The sequence below is a fragment of the Myotis daubentonii genome, chromosome 12 (assembly GCF_963259705.1).
Source record: "Myotis daubentonii chromosome 12, mMyoDau2.1, whole genome shotgun sequence".
NCBI lineage: Eukaryota > Metazoa > Chordata > Mammalia > Chiroptera > Vespertilionidae > Myotis > Myotis daubentonii.
This window is the reverse complement of record NC_081851.1, coordinates 70361146-70379868: the sequence shown is the minus strand read 5'-3', so window position 1 is coordinate 70379868 and position 18723 is coordinate 70361146. Positions and strand designations below refer to the sequence as shown.

At 46.3% G+C, this 18723-nt stretch overlaps 2 protein-coding genes and 1 non-coding gene across 7 annotated transcripts in view; 1 reads left to right on the top strand and 2 right to left on the bottom strand.

The window, feature by feature from the left end:
• The first annotated feature begins 4722 nt into the window (after positions 1 to 4722).
• On the top strand, positions 4723 to 17148 carry LOC132213591 (protein FAM228B-like). 2 transcript variants are annotated; one of them, XM_059660425.1, is made up of 9 exons: positions 4723 to 5424; positions 6123 to 6191; positions 7257 to 7448; positions 8105 to 8185; positions 11113 to 11200; positions 11295 to 11451; positions 13102 to 13209; positions 15987 to 16125; positions 16717 to 16786. In XM_059660425.1, the coding sequence occupies exons 1-9, from the start codon at positions 5326 to 5328 to the stop codon at positions 16723 to 16725; spliced, it is 942 nt and encodes a 313-aa protein (XP_059516408.1). In that variant the 5' UTR covers positions 4723 to 5325; the 3' UTR covers positions 16726 to 16786. The 2 variants fall into 2 exon arrangements, with proteins under 2 accessions (XP_059516408.1, XP_059516407.1); XM_059660424.1 differs by lacking the exon at positions 16717 to 16786 and adding an exon at positions 16986 to 17148 and having other exon boundaries at positions 4726 to 5424.
• Positions 11976 to 12082, bottom strand: LOC132214142 (U6 spliceosomal RNA). The gene has a single exon (XR_009448219.1). It is a non-coding gene; the product is annotated as a U6 spliceosomal RNA (small nuclear RNA).
• A 600-nt stretch (positions 17149 to 17748) lies between the features above and the next one.
• Positions 17749 to 18723, bottom strand: part of ITSN2 (intersectin 2) — a 108539-nt gene continuing 107564 nt past the window's right edge. For all 4 annotated transcript variants that reach the window (XM_059660415.1, XM_059660416.1, XM_059660414.1 and 1 more), the window contains one exon: positions 17749 to 18643. In XM_059660415.1, coding sequence (XP_059516398.1) covers positions 18486 to 18643 — 158 coding nt within the window. In that variant the 3' untranslated portion in view covers positions 17749 to 18485. The remainder of the gene's footprint in view (positions 18644 to 18723) is intronic.

Below are 18723 nucleotides of genomic sequence, written 5' to 3'. Positions count from 1 at the left end.
GTCAAGAAATATGAAAAGCCTCCAAACATTGCCTGATATCTGGGGTGGTGGGGGTGGTGGTGGGAGTGGGGGTGGCAAAATTGCTGCTGGTTAAGAACCACTGGTCATTGTGTGTGTGATGTGTATATACAATAGGACAATGGGAGTATTAAAAATGTGACACTCTAAAAAAAAAAGAAGAATATATAGTTTCTGTGATGCCACCTAATTTCTCAATTAACCCTTTAAGATTCAGCTCTCCAGAGCCTTCCCTCATTCTGTTAGGCAGGGGCCATCCATTTATTTGTTCATCAAACGGATTAATCGCCCATTCCACATTGGACACCATCTCAGGTACTAGAGAAAGGGGAGTGATTACAACCCAGTTCTTGCCTCCTAGGGGCTCACTGTCCAGGAAAACAAAGAACTATAATGGCAGTGACCATAAAGGTCTGCATAAAACACAGCAGGGGAGGGAGGCCCAGCGTCTCACGTGGGCCTCCAATGGTGTTTAGGAATTTGCCAACTGGATGTGAAGAGGCGGGAAGAGGAAAGGACATTTCAGGAAGATGGGACAGCACGCAGAGGCCCGGAGGCAGAGACTGTCTCCACCAGCAGCGCTTTCCTGATGGATTAGGAGAGTGCCTCACACATCGTAGACCAGTGAGTATTTGTCGGAAGAATGAATGAACTGCTGCTTTCCTTACTAGTAGAAGTAGAGGCTTCTACTATTTCAAAAGAGTGTTCATGCGATTCCAAAAATTTTTAGAAAGTTCAATTTACATTAAAAACCTAAACACATACTCAATTTATACCGTTTATTAAGCTCCACTCTCATAGGTATAATTTCCCAGTTCTATATTAAATCTTTATTCAAAAATGTGTAGACACGGAAGGAGAATGCAGCAGATACCAACGAGCTGCCTGCCTGGCTCACAGTAATTTCTTTTTCTGTAAAAGGTCTGTTTATATAGGGAGGCCCCCGGGAGATACATCTCTAAACCTGTTGCCTCCCTCCTCCCCCCACCCGAGCTGAATGATATAAGGCTAAACCATATGATCCATGATGGGTCAAATCAGGGTCTTAAAAGAAACCAAGAGGTAGACTGTGAGGCTTGGCCATGATACAAGCCAGGAAAGGAGGCAGTGGAATGGGAGAGAACAAACCTGACCCTCTCAGGAGAGACCAGGGAGAAGTTCCACCGTCCCTGGAATCCGCCTTCCCTCCGGCTCAGCTGGACCCCATCCTTCCAGAGGTTCTGGAAGTACCTCCAGTCTCCTCCCAATCAAGTCCGACTTTCCGTCCCAGCTGACTTGGTCTCTGTCACTTGCAGTCAGAAGACACCACTCCCATAGGGAACAAAACCGGGGCTGGGAGGCACACTCACCCGGCTTCGCTGTGGCTTCCGCACAGATGCTAGGATGCATGCCCTCGGGGTAAGTCGCCACCAGAAGATACAAGCAGATCGGTCTTCACAACAACCACACCTGTGTTTTCCTGGGTAAGAATAAAATGGAATGTCCTTCTCTGGGTTCTAATCACAGGACAAGCAGTCACGCTCCAGCCATGTTTTTCACCATTTCCTGGCTGCCGTATGTCCATACATTTGTTTTTGGACTTTGTTCCACTAATTTAGTTGTCTTTGCTCACCACATTTCAGACTGTTGTCAGGACAGCATGGGTATTTTGAACAAGTTCCCCAATTGATTGTAATATATCCCTACCCCAGTGGACAGCTCTGGGCTTGAACCCCAGCACCTCCGTTTTCTGCTGCATGACTGTCTGTGGAAGAGTCATTTCTCTCTTTTAGCCTCAGTTTCGTCATCTGTAAAACGAGGCTGCGTCGTTTATAATGTGGAGGAAGCTGCCTAGTTATAACTGGGGCCTCCAGTAAGTGTGATTTCATTCATCTCCTTAAATCCTTACAGGCAACACAAAGCCTAGAGGCTTTGAGCACAGGCTGATGTCAGGTTTTTTTATCCTCACCTGAGGATATGTTTTTACTTGTTTTAGACAGAGAGGCAGGGAGAGAGAGCCAGAGGAAGACACACATACACTCACTGAATGAGAGAGAGAAACATTGATCAGTTGCCCCGACTGGGGATTGAAGCCACAACCTTTTTGGCGGAGGGGGCGATGCTCCAACCAACTGAGCCACTCAGCTAGGGCCCTGTGTGTGTGTGTGTGTGTGTGTGTGTGTGTGTGTGTGTGTGTGTGTGAAGGAGGATGTAGAATATGAAGGATGGACTGTAGTGGAGAGAGGCAGTTCAGGCAGCTTTAGTTGAGAGATTCCGGGACGAACATTTCCCCAGACCTGGCTCTCTGTTCGTGCTTTCTTTTCCATATGCTCTCCTGGCACTAGACCACTGCGCAAACATTGCAAACACTGCCACTGCAATAATGGGCTAAGTCTGTCGTACAGTCAGGAACCGAAAACTGAAATCAAATTCTTTGCTTAAGGTTCTTCAAACCTTCAGTACGTAGCATAAAGAGGACAATCCCCTGCCGGACACATTCTTGGTCCTTTTCCTTGAAATACAGTCCTTCCCTTCGGGCTTGCAGAGGGTTCGTGGCGAATCCATTCACACGTGTCCGGACATCACTGGCCTCACCTGCAGGTTAAACAGTCTGGGCGTCAGCGAACTGTGCCAGTCTGGCCACATTTGTCCCACTACCTGTCTTTGTATGTCTGCAAGCTAAGAATGCTTTTTACTTTTTTAAGTAGTGGGGGTGTGGGGATGGAAAGCAAAAGAATAATATTCTGTGGTGTGTAAAAATCACAAGAAGTGAAAATTTCAGTGCCCATAAATAAAGTTCCATTGAGCACCACCCCATGCACCAGGGGGTTGCAGGTTAGATTCCCGGTCAGGGCACATGCCCAGTTGCTGGCTGGATCCCCAGTGGCGGTGTGTAGGAGGCAGCTGGTGGATGTTCCTCTCATCGATCTTTCTCTCTCTCTCCCTCCCCCTTCCTCTCTCTGAAGTAAATAATAACATATTTAAACAGTTTTATTGGAATATTGTCATGCCTATTCTCTCATGTATTGTCCATGGCTGCTTCCCACTACAGCTGCAGGTAGTTGTATGGTCCTGACACAAACCATATGGCCTGGAAACCTACCATGTTTACAGTGGCTCTTTACAGAAAAGTCTGTTTAAATCTCTTACTCCCAAACTTTAAAAAAAAAATATTTTAAACTCTACGCCCAAACATTTTTCTTACACTAAACCCTGGTGATTACACACAGGATCCGATCCGCTCCTGGAGGTGGATGGGCTGTGCTGTCCACATGCTTGGTGCCCAGGAGGGAGTCCGACAGTAAGCCCTGCAAATGGCTTACGCTCACGCAGCTGGAAAAGGGAGGCTGCAGTTAAAGGCTCCGCTCTGACTTGCCTTGTAAAGGCCTGTGAGTGCAGATCTCCCGAGATACTTCAGACAGTTTTAGAATCAGCAGAAGGAGTGAAAGTGACAGTCCATCACTTGGTGTCCACCAAAACTCAAAGAGGAAAATAAAACCCTAGAATCATAGAAAATCACAGTTCACACAGAGCAGGTGATGCAGTGAGTTTGGAAAATCACAAGTCATAATTTTCCAGCTATGTCAGTGGTTTGCATCAGAATCATCTGGGATTAAAAAACAAAAAACAGCCCAGCAGGCGTGGCTCAGTGGTAGAGCACAGGCCTATGAACCAGGAGGTCACAATTGGATTCCTGGTCAGGGCACATGCCTGGTTGCGGCTGAATCCCCAGTGGGGGGCGTGCAGGAGGCAGCTGATCAATGATTCTCTCTCATCATGGATGTTTCTCTCTCTCCCTGTCCCTTCCTCTCTGAAATCAATAAAAAATATACTAAAAAACAACAAACAAAAACCCAAAAGACAAACGCCTGCTGGGGTGGGCAACCACTGAACCAGGTAAACGAGCTACATACAGTCCTCGCATTCCCTTCTCGCTGACCAGCATCGGGCCCTGTGGACACCCCAGGCAACTAAACACGCTTAAGCTACATTTCCCGCACGAGGCGCCAAGCCTTCCCGGATGGTCCTCATCAGGCCAAATCCAGACACTCGTCCTTCCGAGGGATGCAGAGGACAGGCGCCCCGTCCAGGGGGTGGGGGTGGGGGGTAGGGGTCCCCGGAGCGGGACTGAGGGCGGTGGCCGGCGGTTAATACCTGCGCTGTGGGCTGCGGGGACGCGCAGGAAGCACAGGGGCTCGGGAAGCGCGGGGGCCAGGCGGGCGCGGAAGCCCCGGGTTCTGGGGCAGGAGCCCAGCGCTCGGCCCCGCGGGTGTGCGGGCAACCACCCGTCCGCGGACGCGGGGGCAGGCGGGGCGGGAGGCCACGTGCCCGCTATTGGCGGCGACAGCTGCCGGTCACCGAGAAGCTTTCCCACTCGGGTCGTCAACCGGGATCTGCCCCCCACCCCCCGCGCGTCCGCCCGTCGGGCTCCCAGGTTTCTCCCCCTCCCGACGGGGCCGCGGCGCCGCAGCTGCACGGGGGTCGGGAGGCAGCGCCCGTGGCTCGGGAGCCGGCGGCCGGGTCCTCCGTGCGCTTCCGCGCCGCGCGGACTGGTCGTTGCCACGGCGACCCGAGACGCCGACGCGAAACGTCCTTCTCTTCGCGGGCTCACGCTCCAGGCGCCGCGGCCTCGGGGCCGTGGTGGGTCGGGCCGGACCCCGCGCGGGGCAGGGGCGCCGAAGGTCCTGCCGGTCTCGGGAGGGGTCGCCAAAGGTCCTGCCGGTCTCGGGAGGGGGCGCCGAAGGCCCTGCGGAGCCAGGCGGGCGGCGGCCGCGCGCACCTGCTGACGCCGGAGGGCAGGGTCGCAGCCCGGGTGCCGGAGGGTTACCGCGCGCGCCCTAAGGCAGCGTCCCGGGAGACACGGTCCTGGCGGCGGGGCCCTGGGGACAAGCACGTGTTTGTCCGAAAGCCCCTCGCCTCTCCAGGCAGCCCGGTCGCTGTGCGCTCCGGTAGCCAGAAAGTTGCAACTCGGGACCTTTGGTCAGAAAACTGCGGCGGCGGGACTCCTAGCAGCCAGGCCTCGGTTGCCACACTGTTGCTAAGGGGCTGTGTGGTCGGGGTAGGTGGGAAGCCTGGAATTCAGGGGCACGCGGGTCCGGGCAGAGGGAACCGCCCTGGTTCTGGGGACGTGATCCGAAGCCACGGCGCAGGCCCTTGCCAGGGACAGTGCGGATGGAGGGAGGGCTCATGTCCCGAATCCGCTCCCGCCCGTCGGTGGTCACAAGCAATGACCATTCATTCAACAGAAGAGGATGAGATGGGGACTTCTCGTTACGAAATAAGCTAACGTTTTAGTTTTTCCAGGGGCTCTGCTATTCGGGAACCGCCATGAATGGTGCAGACAGCGAAGATCTGTTCATTGACAAGCCTCCCAGACTCAAGAGCTCCAAAGAATGGTTGGAACCGCAGCCACTTCCTTTCGTGGAGGTACAGGGTGGGGCGCCTGCAAGTTTATACTTGGGTAGTTGCATTGAGAACTGGCTTGTGTAAAATGTAATATTTTTTCTGTGTTTTCTGTTTAACTCTCCTGTTGGCTACCGTTGTGTTTGCTCTTGGTTTTCCAGCTTCTTCAAGGTGGAATCATGGGTCATGGATTATATACGTTTTCTAATATAGCAAAGTTACAGAGTTTCTCTTGAAGCACACAATTTATACATATTGTGTGTTTTTTAAGATTGTTATTTTTTCTAAGCAGCTTTATAAAGGTATACGTGATATACATACAATCCACTGCCTATTTTTAAAGTATACAGTCTGATAAATTTTAACATGTATACCCACACGAAACCATCACCACAATCAAGGTAATGAACAGAGTCAATATTCCCGAAGTTTCTTCATTGTGTCCTTGCCAATCCCTCCCTCCCTGCCAGCCATAAAGACCATCTCGGATTTGCTTTCTGTCATTATAGTTAATTTTTTTTTTTGGCCCTAGAATGAGTTTAGTTGAAAGCAGAAAGATTCAAATACTCTTTAAATAGTACTTTATGATATTGTTTTAGGTATAAAAACTGGATTTACGGAGAATTTTCCAGAGATATGTCTGTCATGTAAAATATAAGTCACAATAGTATTAACACTTTGTTTTTTGAGATTTGACTTTCAAAATTTCATTGTCATTTTAGGCATTTGCCAGAGAAGATACTAATGCAGCTATTAAATCAATATTATATAGAGAAAATTATATAAATAAGGTAAGAATTAACTATAGAATGTTTCAATTAATTTTCTTTCTTGCCCGGCTGGCGTGGCTCAGTAGTTGAGCATCTACCTATGATCCAGAAGGTCATGGTTCACTTCCAGGCCAGGGCACCTGCCTGAGTTGCAGGCTCCATCCCCAGTGTGGGGCGTACAGGGGGAAGCCCATCCATGATTCTTTCTCATCACTGGCGTTTCTATCTCTTTCTCTCCCTCCCTTCCTCTCTGAAATCAATAAAAATATTTGTAATTTTTTCTCTCATTTTACATGTAGTTCATCATCATTATGCAAGTTTTTAAAAATAAAATTAAAAAAACACTCATTAGCCCCTGGGATTAAACTTAAGGGGCCTCTGAGGTTGCTTTAATTGACTTCCTCTTTTCCGATACTCTGTGGGGATTCTTTCACAGGTACCTTCTCACTTGTTCCTTCATCTTAGTGGGGCTTTGATGGAGTCACTAGGTATTGGTAAGAGCTTTAAGAGCTGTTATTGGTACACAGCAACCAAGTATTACTCATGGAAACCTAGGTAAGAACAAGGCTTGAACTATAGCAGGATGGGTTTAATTATCAGACAAGGTGAATGTCCACTAAACACTGGGATAGGTAACCCATTTTTGTTTTTAAGGATTTTCTTCAGAGTTGTCTAAAAAGGGGTGGTTGAAGTGTGCTATGACCTGAAGTTTGGAAGGGGTAATCCCTACAAAGTAGGAAGCTCTCAGGGCCTTTTTCCCCCCACTTTAAATGTTATGTTGTTGATCCCAAAAATTACATGATTTCATTGGTTTGATGAAAAAAAGTTTTGTGAGAATGGTTGAATTTATAGCCTAAACCAGGCATTTTCTTCGCAGGCCATTTGGACTAGGCTGTGCTACACTCCTGTCTCTTTGCTTTATCTCTTTTTCCCCATGGACTATTCTTCTTCCACTTTCTCTGTCATCTCTTCTCTTCCTAGATAACTCTTCATTCTTTAAGGCCCATCTGAAATGCTTCTCATTTACATTTTAGAACAAGAAAGATTTCAGATAACATGTTTATCTCTTACACCCCTGTTTACTAGGAATTAGAAAAGTATTTACAGCATCATGACTTCTTAAATACAAGAAGAAAAGAGATGTTATACAAAAGATGGGTTGACCATGTGGCAGGTCCTCTCCAGAAAAAAATCATGGAGAAAGTTTGTTCACATGAGAAGATTAAAAAAAGGAGACACCAGGAATTAGATACCTTCTTAAAATACGTAAATAAAAAGGTATTAAGAGATCATTTGACACTCTCCCCCGCCCCAGTTGGTTTAAAAACGATGATTATCTTTATTTATAATCATTCAGCCTGCCCCTCCCCACTCTATATATGAGTAATATTTTATTACAGCACACACTACTCTTAAATCCAGGGCATGTGGAACAGATGGAGGAGGAGGGTTAGTTCTGGATTTAAATGTGTACATCAGAATCAGTTGTCTTTTTTGTACTCAGGTAATTGTTAATTTTATACACCAATTAAAAAATTTTGAACTCTAGGTTCAGAATATATATATATTTTTTTTTCTGGAATTCTATTATTTACAAAGCTATACGATATTTATGGTCTCTTGGCATTTTTAAGAGATCTGAGATATTTGACTAGTAGGCATTAAAAAACAAATTCCCAAATCTTTTAGTGTTCCAAAATTCGTTATTAAAATCTTACAAATTTTAGGTAAGTTCTGCCTATCACTATAGTGTTTATTACTTGGATACATTAAATATAACTTAGAATCTGGTCTTCCCTTCCCTTTTGTACTTGTTACTGATGCCATTCAGAAGCATTAAAATGGGTTTGTGTTTTGACTCTTGAGAGTCCTGTTATGCTCAGAATGAATTGTGCACCTCTTGTTCTTATGTGTGTCTTATTTCCTTCCCGTAGGGAAGTGCATTCATAGAGCACTATGACCCAAAAGAGTACGACCCTTTCTACAGGCACAAAGAGGACCTGGATTTCCTGAAGGTAGGATAGATTTCTTATTTTAACTTGGGTGTTATGTCTTTGGTATTAGCTTTTTTGATATGCGAGTTGTCGTCTAGTAATTCCCTAAGAATGTGGTAACATCTTAAGAATAGTTTCCCATCTCCCTGTCTGAGAAAGGAGCAAATTCAAGCAAACTTCTATAAAATTTGAAAATACCGTATCATGATTGGGTAATCGGTAATGTTTAAAATTTTCATAGACTTTTAAATTTGTTACAAAAGTAACACATTTTCATGATAAAATCAATTGCTAAATAATTTAAAAACCACTCAATTCCATTACCCAGAATGAAAACATTAACCATTTTCTGTATATCTTTTAAGACTTCTTTCTACATGTAGGTATAAACACACATTTTTATTTTACAAGAATAGGATTATACCATACATTAAGTTATATTACCTGTGTTTTTCCTTAATAGTTTATAATTTGCTTCTTTGTCAACATGTGTAAATATATAACTTTAATAATTGCTAATTGCCTGGTATTCTATTACTAGTAGCAGCTATCTTGCACTGAGGGATTTCCTAAATGTTAGGACTTTTTTTCTTTCATTTTATTTTATCTTCACTGCTACCATGTCAGGTAATTTACAGATGACACAAGTGAGATACAGATAGGTTAGGTTACTGGTCCAGGGTCACACAGCTGCAAATAGCATAGATGTGTTTCTAACCATATCTGGTATCTTCCTAAGCCATCATTTTTTTGGACATATTTCATTTTAAATATCTAGATTGTTTTCGACCTATTGCTGTTATATATGACATTGTGATGAACATCCCTATTTCTTAATTTTTTTCAGTAAGTTGCTAGAAGCAGAATTGCTGAGTTAAAGGTTAAGCCTGATTTTGATTCATATTATCAAATTGTTCTTCAGAATGTATAAATTTGCAACCTCACCAGAGAATCCATTTTTGCATACTTTTGCTAATAATGGATAGTGTTAAACAAAATTTAAAAACCTACCTTAAGTCATAGACATTTTAAACTGCTGGCATTTGCATGCAAAGCAGGTCATTTTTTCTCTCCTCCCAAGTTGGAGTATGTGTCCGTGTGTATATAATTTCCCCATTATTATAGGGGAAAGTTAAACTGAGAGTTTAGAATAAGAACCTTAGATATACTAACTAGTAACACAGCTAGTATGGGGGAGTATTGAGATTTGAAACCAGATCTTTTTGATACCAAATCTCCATTCTGTTCTTTTACCACTAGAGGTCTGGTGCATGAAACTCGTGCACGGGTAGGGTCCCTAGGCCTGGCCGGTGATCAGGGCCGATTGTGGCCTCTGGCTGCCAGCTGGGGCCTTCCTTCCCTCATTCTGCACCGCCCTCTGGTGGTCAGTGCACATCATAGCAAGCGATTGAACTCCCAGTCTCTCCGTCCAACTCCTGAGGGGACACTTTGCACATTAGCCTTTTATATATATAAACGCTGCCTTTCCAAATGCAGCTGGCAGGTGACCTCTTAAGGTAAGCTGAGCACTTTGAGGTTAAAGCACCAGTTCTCAAAGTGGAGTACATAGACCTCTGAGAGCCTGAAACCTCTTTTGGGGTCTGTTAGGCCATATATTTTCATAATAGAGCCAAATGTTTTTGCCTTTTTCATTGTGTTGACATTTGCTCTGATGGTACAAGAGCAATGGTGCATAAAACTGCTGGTGCCTTCCTTAGAATAGCTTAAGTCAGTGTTACCAAGTTATATGGGAAGTCATTCTATTCTTCATTGCCATGCACCCATAGTAAAAAAAAAATCAGTTTCACTTAAGAATATCTTTGATCAAACAGCCAAAATTATTAACTTTATCAAATCTTGATCCTTGAGTACATCTTTTGAATAGCATGCAATGGAATGGGAAGTATGCAGAGAGCACTACTGCTGCAAACTGAACGCAGTAGGACTGTTCAAATTGTGAGCTGGACTGGTTGGTCTTTTTCATGGAACACTGTTTTTTGAAAGAACAACTTACAAAACTGTGGTTATTAAATCTCTGGTATTTGGCCGACATTTTCTGGAAAATTAGCAAAGTGAGTCTGTCACTTTAAAAACAACAGACAGTATTTGTTGCCAGTGATACAATGTGAGCTTTTAATGTGAATTTTGGAACAATCATATTGAATATGACAGTGTTCCAATACTCAAAGGCTTTACGGATGAGTTTGGTAATAATATTAGTAAATGTGGTTACTGTATAATGAAATGTATTAACATTTGGAAGATCTCACATAACTCACAGATCTGATTATTATCAAACCATCAGTTCGTGACATGGATAAACGATCCACTCAAAGTTCAAGACAGACCAATGGACTTTAATGTAGCAGAGTTTGAATACTTCATTGATATGGTTTCAGATTCTACAGTATAACTAATCTCTAAGAAACTACCACCTGTTGAGTTTGGGTATATTATCTAGAATAGCCACAGTGATCTGGAGAGGCTACTAAAATGAACTAACCAGGTTGGAAGGCCTCACTAAGTGATGTATCGGAATGCCTCCTTCTCTTTGTGATGTGTTAAATGTACATAATGGTTAGATTGCCATTGTTTGTAGATACTGTATTCTTTTATTATTATTATTTTACTTTTTATTTGCATTGATTTCAGAGAGGGAGAAGGGAGAAAGAGATAGAAACATCAATGATAAGAGAGAATCATTGATCAGCTGCTCCTGCACGCCCCCTATTGGGGATTGAGCAGGCAACTGGGCATGTGCCCTTGACTGGAATCGAACCCGGGATCCTTCATTCCTCAGGCTGACACTCTATCCACTGAGCCAAACCAGCTAGGGCTGTAGATATTGTATTCTTGATTCTTCTGGCATAAGGGTCATAAATGGATGTTTAGGATAGACTGAAAAAGACCTGAAACCCAGTCCTCAAAGAAATGTGTTTTTTTTGTAGGTTATCATCCCACCATTTCGTGACCCTTTGAAAAAGGCACAATATGACAAAGATGATGAAAAAAGAACTCTTCTTCAGTGTGAGACTGGTACGTAGTTTCCAACTGTTACGTGATTTCATAAGTCAAGAGCAATGACAGTTGCATTTAACTGTGCTAATTTATACTGCTAAACTTCTTGCAGGCAGAATACATACAATGAAAGAATTTAAAGAGGTTGAGAAGGCCAAACTGTATTGCAGATTTCCACAACTTTCTAATTCAAGGTGCTTTGTGACTCCAAATGATTGGCTTAAACTGTCTGCAAACTACATAGAAAGTGACTTTTGTAAAAGGAGCAGGTAATGGCTAATATTGTAGAAATTATGGAACCCATTGTGATTAGAAAACTTTTTCTTGAGATAGTGATATAAATTTTGTCATTGTTATTATTTTTAAATTTTTGGTTTTTAATGAGAAGTCTACTGTAATTCTTGTCTTGGTTTCTCTGCATGTGATGTTTCTTTTGTCTTGGGTACTTCCAAGATTTTCTCTTTGTCTTTGGTTTTCATTAGCTAAACTATGATGTGTCTAGGTGTTTGTCCCCTTTTCTTTCTGTTTATCCTATGTAGGGCTCTTTGAGGTTCTTATATCAGTGGTTTGATGTCTTTCATTATTTTGGGGGAAATTCTAGGCCATTATCACTTCAAATATTTCTTATATCCGATTCTTTCTTTTTTTGCTTCTGAGATTCCAATTATACGTATATTAGAGCATTTGATATTGTCCCATAGCTACATAGCTCTTATATACTGTTCTTTTTTTTTCTACTTGTATTTTAATTAGACAATTTCTACTGACCTATCTTTTCTTTTCTTTTTTTTTTTTAAATATGGAACGCTTCACGGATTTGCATGTCATCCTTGTGCAGGGGCCATGCTAATCTTCTCTGTATCGCTCCAATTTTAGTATGTGTGCTGCCGAAGCGAGCACTCTACTGACCTATCTTTAAGTTCACTGAGTCTTTCCTCAGCTGTGCCCCATATACTGAAGAGCCTATCAGAGGGATTATTCCCCACTGATGTGATGATTTTTATTTCTGTATTTCCATTTTATTTTTAATAAAAATATATATTACTGATTTCATAGAGGAAGGGAGAGAGATAGAGAGATAGAAACATCAATGATGAGAGAGAATCATTGATTGGCTGCCTCCTGCACACCTCCCACTGGGGATGTGCCCGCAACCAAGGCACATGCACTTAGCCGGAATCGAACCTGGGACCCTTCAGTCCACGGGCCGACACTCTATCCACTGAGCCAAAATGGCCAGGGCATAAATGACACAATCTCTATGCCCTCTTTTTACATCCTATATAATAAAAGGCTAATATGCAAATTGACCAAACGGCGGAATGACCAGTTGCTATGATGCGCACTGACCACTAGGGGCAGACGCTCAGTGCAGGAGCTGCCCCCTGGTGGTCAGTGCACTCCACCAGGGGGAGCACTGCTCAGCCAGAAGCCAGGCTCACGGCTGGTGAGCACAGCAGTGGTGGCGGGAGCCTCTCCCACCTCTGGCAGTGCTAAGGAGCAGCAAGTAGGTGGGCAGTAAGGAGTGAGGGGTCCCGGTCTGCGAGAGGGCACAGGCTGGGCTGAGGGACCCCCTCCTCCCCAGTGCATGAATTTCATGCACCGGGCCTCTAGTTAGAGTATAAACCCCCAGTGGATAGGGAGTGCTGCAAACTTTGCCTTGCCAAGTAGGTTCTCAGTAAAGAGTAAACCAGCCTCCATCCTGGTTTCAGCAGCTCTCACATGCCCGAGACGTCACACAAGTTTGAAGTGATGGTATTTTAGACCAGCGGTCGCCAACCTTTCGGACCTCACGGACCACAAGTTGGTGACCGCTGTTTTAGACAATATACACAGCGTCAAAGGTTAACAGTAATTTCTGAAATAGTATAACCGGTATTGTTTTTGCAAACATCCTCACACATGTTGTCTTGTTAAAGGTTAAAGGTGAAGAGTAATTTCAACGCTAGTAGTTTTGATTTGAAACACGTGACCAAAGTGCCTCATCTTCCGGGATCCCAGGAAGGAGAAAAAGCAGTTCTTTGCAAGTAAGCCCGTTCTTCCATAGCTCGGCCCCTCCTTTACTTAAGATGCTTGTGTTAAAGGCTGTGTTTCCACCCTTTGCCATCCTTTCGCGCTGCTGGAGCCAGTGCTGAGGCAGGTGCCAGGCTCCTGTGGCACGACCCCAGGCACCTCCCACCCCGGTGCCTGGGTGTGGTGGCAGCTTTCTGCAGCTTGTCCTGGTTTTAAGGAAAAGATAGCTAACACATTCAGAAATGACAAGCACAGACAGAAAAAAAATGGTTAACGACTCGTGTAAGTTAAAAGTGACTTGAATTGAATCGGAACAGTAAAGTGTAACTTTGGACTAGTTTTGAGGGGTAGTAGCTGTTACAGCTGGGTACCCAGAGTGAGGAGGTGCTATAAGCAGAGAAGTGGTATGTACTACTGTGCGTGTAACCTGGGGAGTCAGCTCCAGAAACTGGTTATGGAGTTAAAAGAAAGAGATTTCTCTACATGGTTACAGAACCTGTTAACTATCTGATTAAGTTATGGGATCCCCAGACATTGCTGGAGGGAATGTAAAACAATGCAGTCACTTTGTTTTTTTTTTTTTTTTTTTTTAATATATTTTATTGATTTTCTACAGAGAGAAAGGGAGAGAGATAGAGAGTTAGAAACATCGATGAGAGAGAAACATCGATCAGCTGCCTCCTGCACATCTCCCACTGGGGATGTGCCCGCAACGCAGGTACATGCCCTTGACCGGAATCGAACCTGGGACCCTTCAGTCCGCAGGCCGACGCTCTATCCACTGAGCCAAACCGGTTTCGGCAATGCAGTCACTTTGGAAAACAGTTTGGCAATTTCTCAAAAGGTGAAACATGAAATTATCATGTGACCCAGCAATTCACCTCCTAGGTTTCTACCCAGGAGAAATGGAAACATTATTCACATAAAGACTTGTCCGGCGTGTATGTTCTCGCCACGCTATCTCCAAACTGCAAACAGCCCAAGTGTTGCTCATCACTGGCGAATGGACAAAATGTGGTGCATTTATACAGGGCATGTTACTTGGCAATTAAAAGGAAAAGGAGTTCTAATAAAGCATGGATGAAATTCAAAACCATTATACTCAGTGAAGGGAGACCATCACAGAAGACTACCTATTGTTTGAGTCTCTTTATATGACATATGTTGGACGAGGTAAATCTATAGAGACAGGAAATAGATTATTGGTTGCCCAGGGCTGGGGCTGGGAATGGAGAGTGATTGTAAAGGACTGTGAGGTCTTGGACTGATGGAAATGTTCTAAAATAGCTCTGCAAATACACTAAACATCATTGGTGTGTACAATTCAAATGGGGTATAAATTACACGTCAGTAAAGCTGTTCATGAAAAAAGAGACCCTAGCAAGGCGGGAGGGAAGTGAGCTCATATGCAGCTGTTTGGGAGGCTGGCCTACGATTTTCCATTCCTGAAAAGCATGGAGGGAAGCTGTAGCAGGTTCCCTTTCCCTTCCCCGAGGAGGCTCAGAGCTCGGTGAATAAATGAGTGTGGCAGGAGCCGAGGGCTCTCGGAGATGCTTGATGCTGGGTGTCCAGCAAAGAGGCCACAATTTTAAATTTAAATCAAAATTACTTAGTGATTTAAAGTAGAAGCAGATGACTGTTGGGGGTGGGGCAGCCATGAGGTTTGCTGCCTGTGGATGGGAACTGACATTGAGGGGTAATAGGAAGTATTGAACTAAGCCCCACTCAACGTAGCTGCAGCCTTCAGAGACCAAATGACCCAGAATCACTCTTGTATATTAGGGTCCAAAAGAGTAAGTTCCTCCCCTATCCCTAACCGCCATGGTCTTATACAGGCCTATTTGGGCCAGGTTTTAGGGTAATGAACATCTTCATCCTATTTCATTTCTATATTTATACTAATAAAAGGGTAATATGCTAATTAGACCGGACATCTTCTGGACGTCCTTCTGGACAAAACCATGGTGGCAGGGGCCGAAGCATAGGTGGTTAAGGGTGATCAGGCCAGCAGGGAAGAGCAGTTAGGAGCAATAAGGCTGGCAGGGGAGCAGTTAGGGGGCGATCAGGCCATCAGGCAGAGGCAATTAGGGGGCAATCAGGCTGGCAGGCAGAGGTGGTTTGGGGCGATTAGGTAGGTGAGCAGTTAGGAGCCAGTGGTCCCAGATTGAGACCTAATCAGGCCTAAACCAGCAGTCAGACATCCCCCAAGGGGTCCTGGATTGGAGAGAGTGCAGGCCTAGCTGAGGGACTCCCCTTCCCTCCCCCCTTCCATGCACGAATTCTGTGCACTGGGCCTCTAGTATGCTATAAAAGGAGGAGGGAGTTTGTCCTCAAATACCTCTTCTAGCAGAGTGAGCCCCAGACATGAAGGAAAAAATGGCATTGTTGAAGCGTGCAGGGCTTATATTTTAGTCTAGAGGTGTAAGTCTACGAACTCCCCCCGGAAGAGGAGGTTTAGATTCTCTTCCACAAATAAGGGAGGCATCCCAGACTTGGATCCGGGTGGAGAAGGTGTTTGTCCTCAGAAGAGTTAAACCTGCCCAGGGAAGGCCCGGGGTCGGCCCTGTGAGAGGCCACTTCCCCTGAAGGACTCTGGCTCAGCTGGTGAAACAGCAGAGATTTCAGGTGAAAATAAGACTGGAGCAAGGCGATGCTACTTCTTTGGATTTCTTTTTCATAAAAGTAGGCAAGTTCATATAGAACGCATCTGCAAATTGAAAAAAAAAAAATAAAATGCTACACTTGAGCTGATCGTGGGGGGGACCCTTTCCTTTCCGGCTCCTCCCTACAGAAACGAAGGGTTATGCTCTCTGGAAAAAGGACTGCTACATTCTCAGCAGGGAAAGCGTCCAAGTCCCGAGGAGGCCAAGGCTGAAAGGCCCTCCTTGAGCCTCAGCCTGAAGGCAGAGCGGAGGGAAGACCAGGATGCGGTGAGCGCTGGGGAAGTCCCGGGGGCATGACGCCAGGCAGCAGCTGGGCGATTCTCCCTGCGGCAGGATTTCAGGGAGAGAGGCGGCAGCGGACGCCCCCGAACCCTCAGACAAAGGAAGGCCAGGGAGAGAACAGGAGAGGCCGAGGGAGGCGTCCCTGACCCAGAGGGAATGGAGTTGCGCTGGGAGCTACACCTGGGGGTGCCCTCTGGTGGGTGGGCTGGAGGGTTTTCCCAGCTCCCTCCTCAGTGCCCTCCTCTCTCTCCACCACCTCTACCATCTCTGCCATCTCCCACTTGTCACACCCAGGCCAGGCCCAGTGTTCTGTTCCTCATAATTCAGCCAGGATAGAAAGCTTTCAGAAGGACCATATACTAAACTAAAGTAGTAAACTTTACCGAGTAAAAGCCCTAAAGTGTAAAATGTATAGAAATATAGGTGTTTATAGAGAGCAGATTTCTCATCGTAAGGCACTCGTTAAACTTGGTGCAGGACCATGGGGGGGGGGGGGGGCGGGCGGGGATCCACAAATAATATCACACACAATAGGACGGGCTGTGGCCCCAAGTCTCTGCCTGGTTCTGAGTCCAGGTGGAGTGAGGGGAGGCTCAGGACAAACATCTCGGGGCCGTCTCTGATCCCTGCCTTCACTCACTGGCCGTGTCTGGGCGGTAACGGCTGTGGCAGTGCGCTGGCCTCTCAGGAGGTTCAGGTGGGAGCCCTGCCTGCTGGACGGGCCGCTCAGCTGGGTCGGGAGGACTGCCCTTCAGCTGGATCAGCTCAGCTTAGCCCAGGAGCTTTCTGCTCTGTAAGCCCCTCAACCCTCTTCCACACCTAACGCTTCTGTGAACCTTCCCAAGGTTTCGGCAGCCAAGGAACACACATCCTGACCCCGGACTGGCCGAGAGGACACGGGAAGGTTGCTCTGGAGGAAGCCACCTGGCAGCAGGCATCAGGGTGAGGACCACGGGAGGCGCTCAGGGCCGTCCTGGGTCTGAGAAAAGCATCTGCAATAAACCTCACTTGACGTTTGAGCTCAGTGTCAGGGTGAGAACTGAGAAACCACCTCCATGTATGGACCGCGATTGGAAATGTTTCCCCAGAGGCTAAGAGACATTGCTGAAAGGTGCGATAGGAGTCAGCAGCTCCCTTCCCGAGGGCCATCTCGGGGCCCGGTCTCCCCCGAGGAAGGGGCGCTGCCTTTGGTCGGCCTCCTTAGGACCCCCCCCCCCCCCCCACAGGCGTCTCCCGCAGTCTTTGGGAAATGTGACCATTCACTGAGATTCCCAGGTGCAGGTTCTGCTCTGCGCAGCCCCTGGCTCCTGTGGAGTTTGACTCCAGGCCCAGGAAGACACGAGGACCTGGAGCCTGAGGGCGCAGCTCTGTGTTCCGTAGGCAGAGGCGACATTAAAAGCCGCTCCTCCCTCCAGTCTAGCATCAGAGACACTGAGCCCCGGAAACAGTGTGTCGCAGGGCAGGTCAGTGGCGAGTCCAGCCGAGGCCCGCGCCTCCTGAGCGCGCTCCCACCGTGGGTCCTTGGTTTCTCCCACTGTTGCCGGAAGGAAACCTGGTTCCATTATAAGCAGCCATTCACGTAGGAAGTCAACTGGTCAAGCTCCGAGAGAAGTGACATTCATAAACGTATAGTTTTATTCTCTTTCTGTACATATTGGCAATGATAAAGCTTAAAGATGCAAGTCCTATGAAATATGCAAAAACAAGGAATTTACATAAATAATTTATACTTCAGAAAATTAAAGTTGAAAAATATTTCCCACATCATTAGCGTTCACAGTATTTAAAGTAAATCAAGCTTTCCCCCTAGATTTCCAACTACATTGTCTCAGCAGAGAAGGAGAAATCTGACCAGGAGCCCAAGGATCCAGCCTGGTTTTGTTCAGTGCACGAGTGGACACTGTGTCAGCATCAGGCTGGCCCCGCGCTGCGGCCGCAGCCTTCCTCCCAGTCCTCGGCCTCCTGAGTGGCTGTGACCAGCAGAGGTCACAGGGCGTGGAATGGTTACAGCGTCACCAAGACCGCCCACAGTGGACACATTCAACCAAGTGGTAACGTCTGGGGGTCCGATGCCTCAGCTCCACATAATACTTGTGATAGCCCTGAAAATGGAAGCCGTGGCACCCAAACACGTCAGCACTCACACAAGGCACCGCTGCGGGGTTCGGTTTACTCATGGGAAAGGTGTTTGCATAGATGGCTAGCGATTTAGTGTGCGATAAACTACAGAGGCCCCAGCGCACGTGCGGCCTTGCGATGGATGAAGCTGAGTGACCTCCGTCCTCCACGGGGCAGCACCACCGTCTTCCCAGCCCCAGCCCGGGGCAGACGCCCTCCCGAGGCCCCTACAGGAGAGTTTTTTGCTCAAAAAGCTGCAGGTCAAAGCGGACCCAGACCTCCCCGGTGGGGACCTCGTGCAGCAGCAGTCGCCGGGTGGTAGGGCCTTTGCTTTCCTGTTCTGTTCGAATTTTCGCCACTGGGATTTCAGTCCGACCCAGGAAATCTGGTGAATAAACGCGAGAGTCAGAAGCCTTCTTGATAAAGCTGGTGAAGAAACTACCCCAGGAGTTGTGTCTGAAACAG

Excerpts from the sequence above, each read along its gene's own strand:
- LOC132213591 (XM_059660424.1), top strand. The coding sequence starts at position 5,326 with ATGAATGGTGCAGACAGCGAAGATCTGTTCATTGACAAGCCTCCCAGA. Across the intron at positions 6,192-7,256 it reads GAGAAAATTATATAAATAAG|GAATTAGAAAAGTATTTACA; the intron begins GTAAGAATTAAC and ends CCTGTTTACTAG. Across the intron at positions 11,201-11,294 it reads TCTTCTTCAGTGTGAGACTG|GCAGAATACATACAATGAAA; the intron begins GTACGTAGTTTC and ends AACTTCTTGCAG.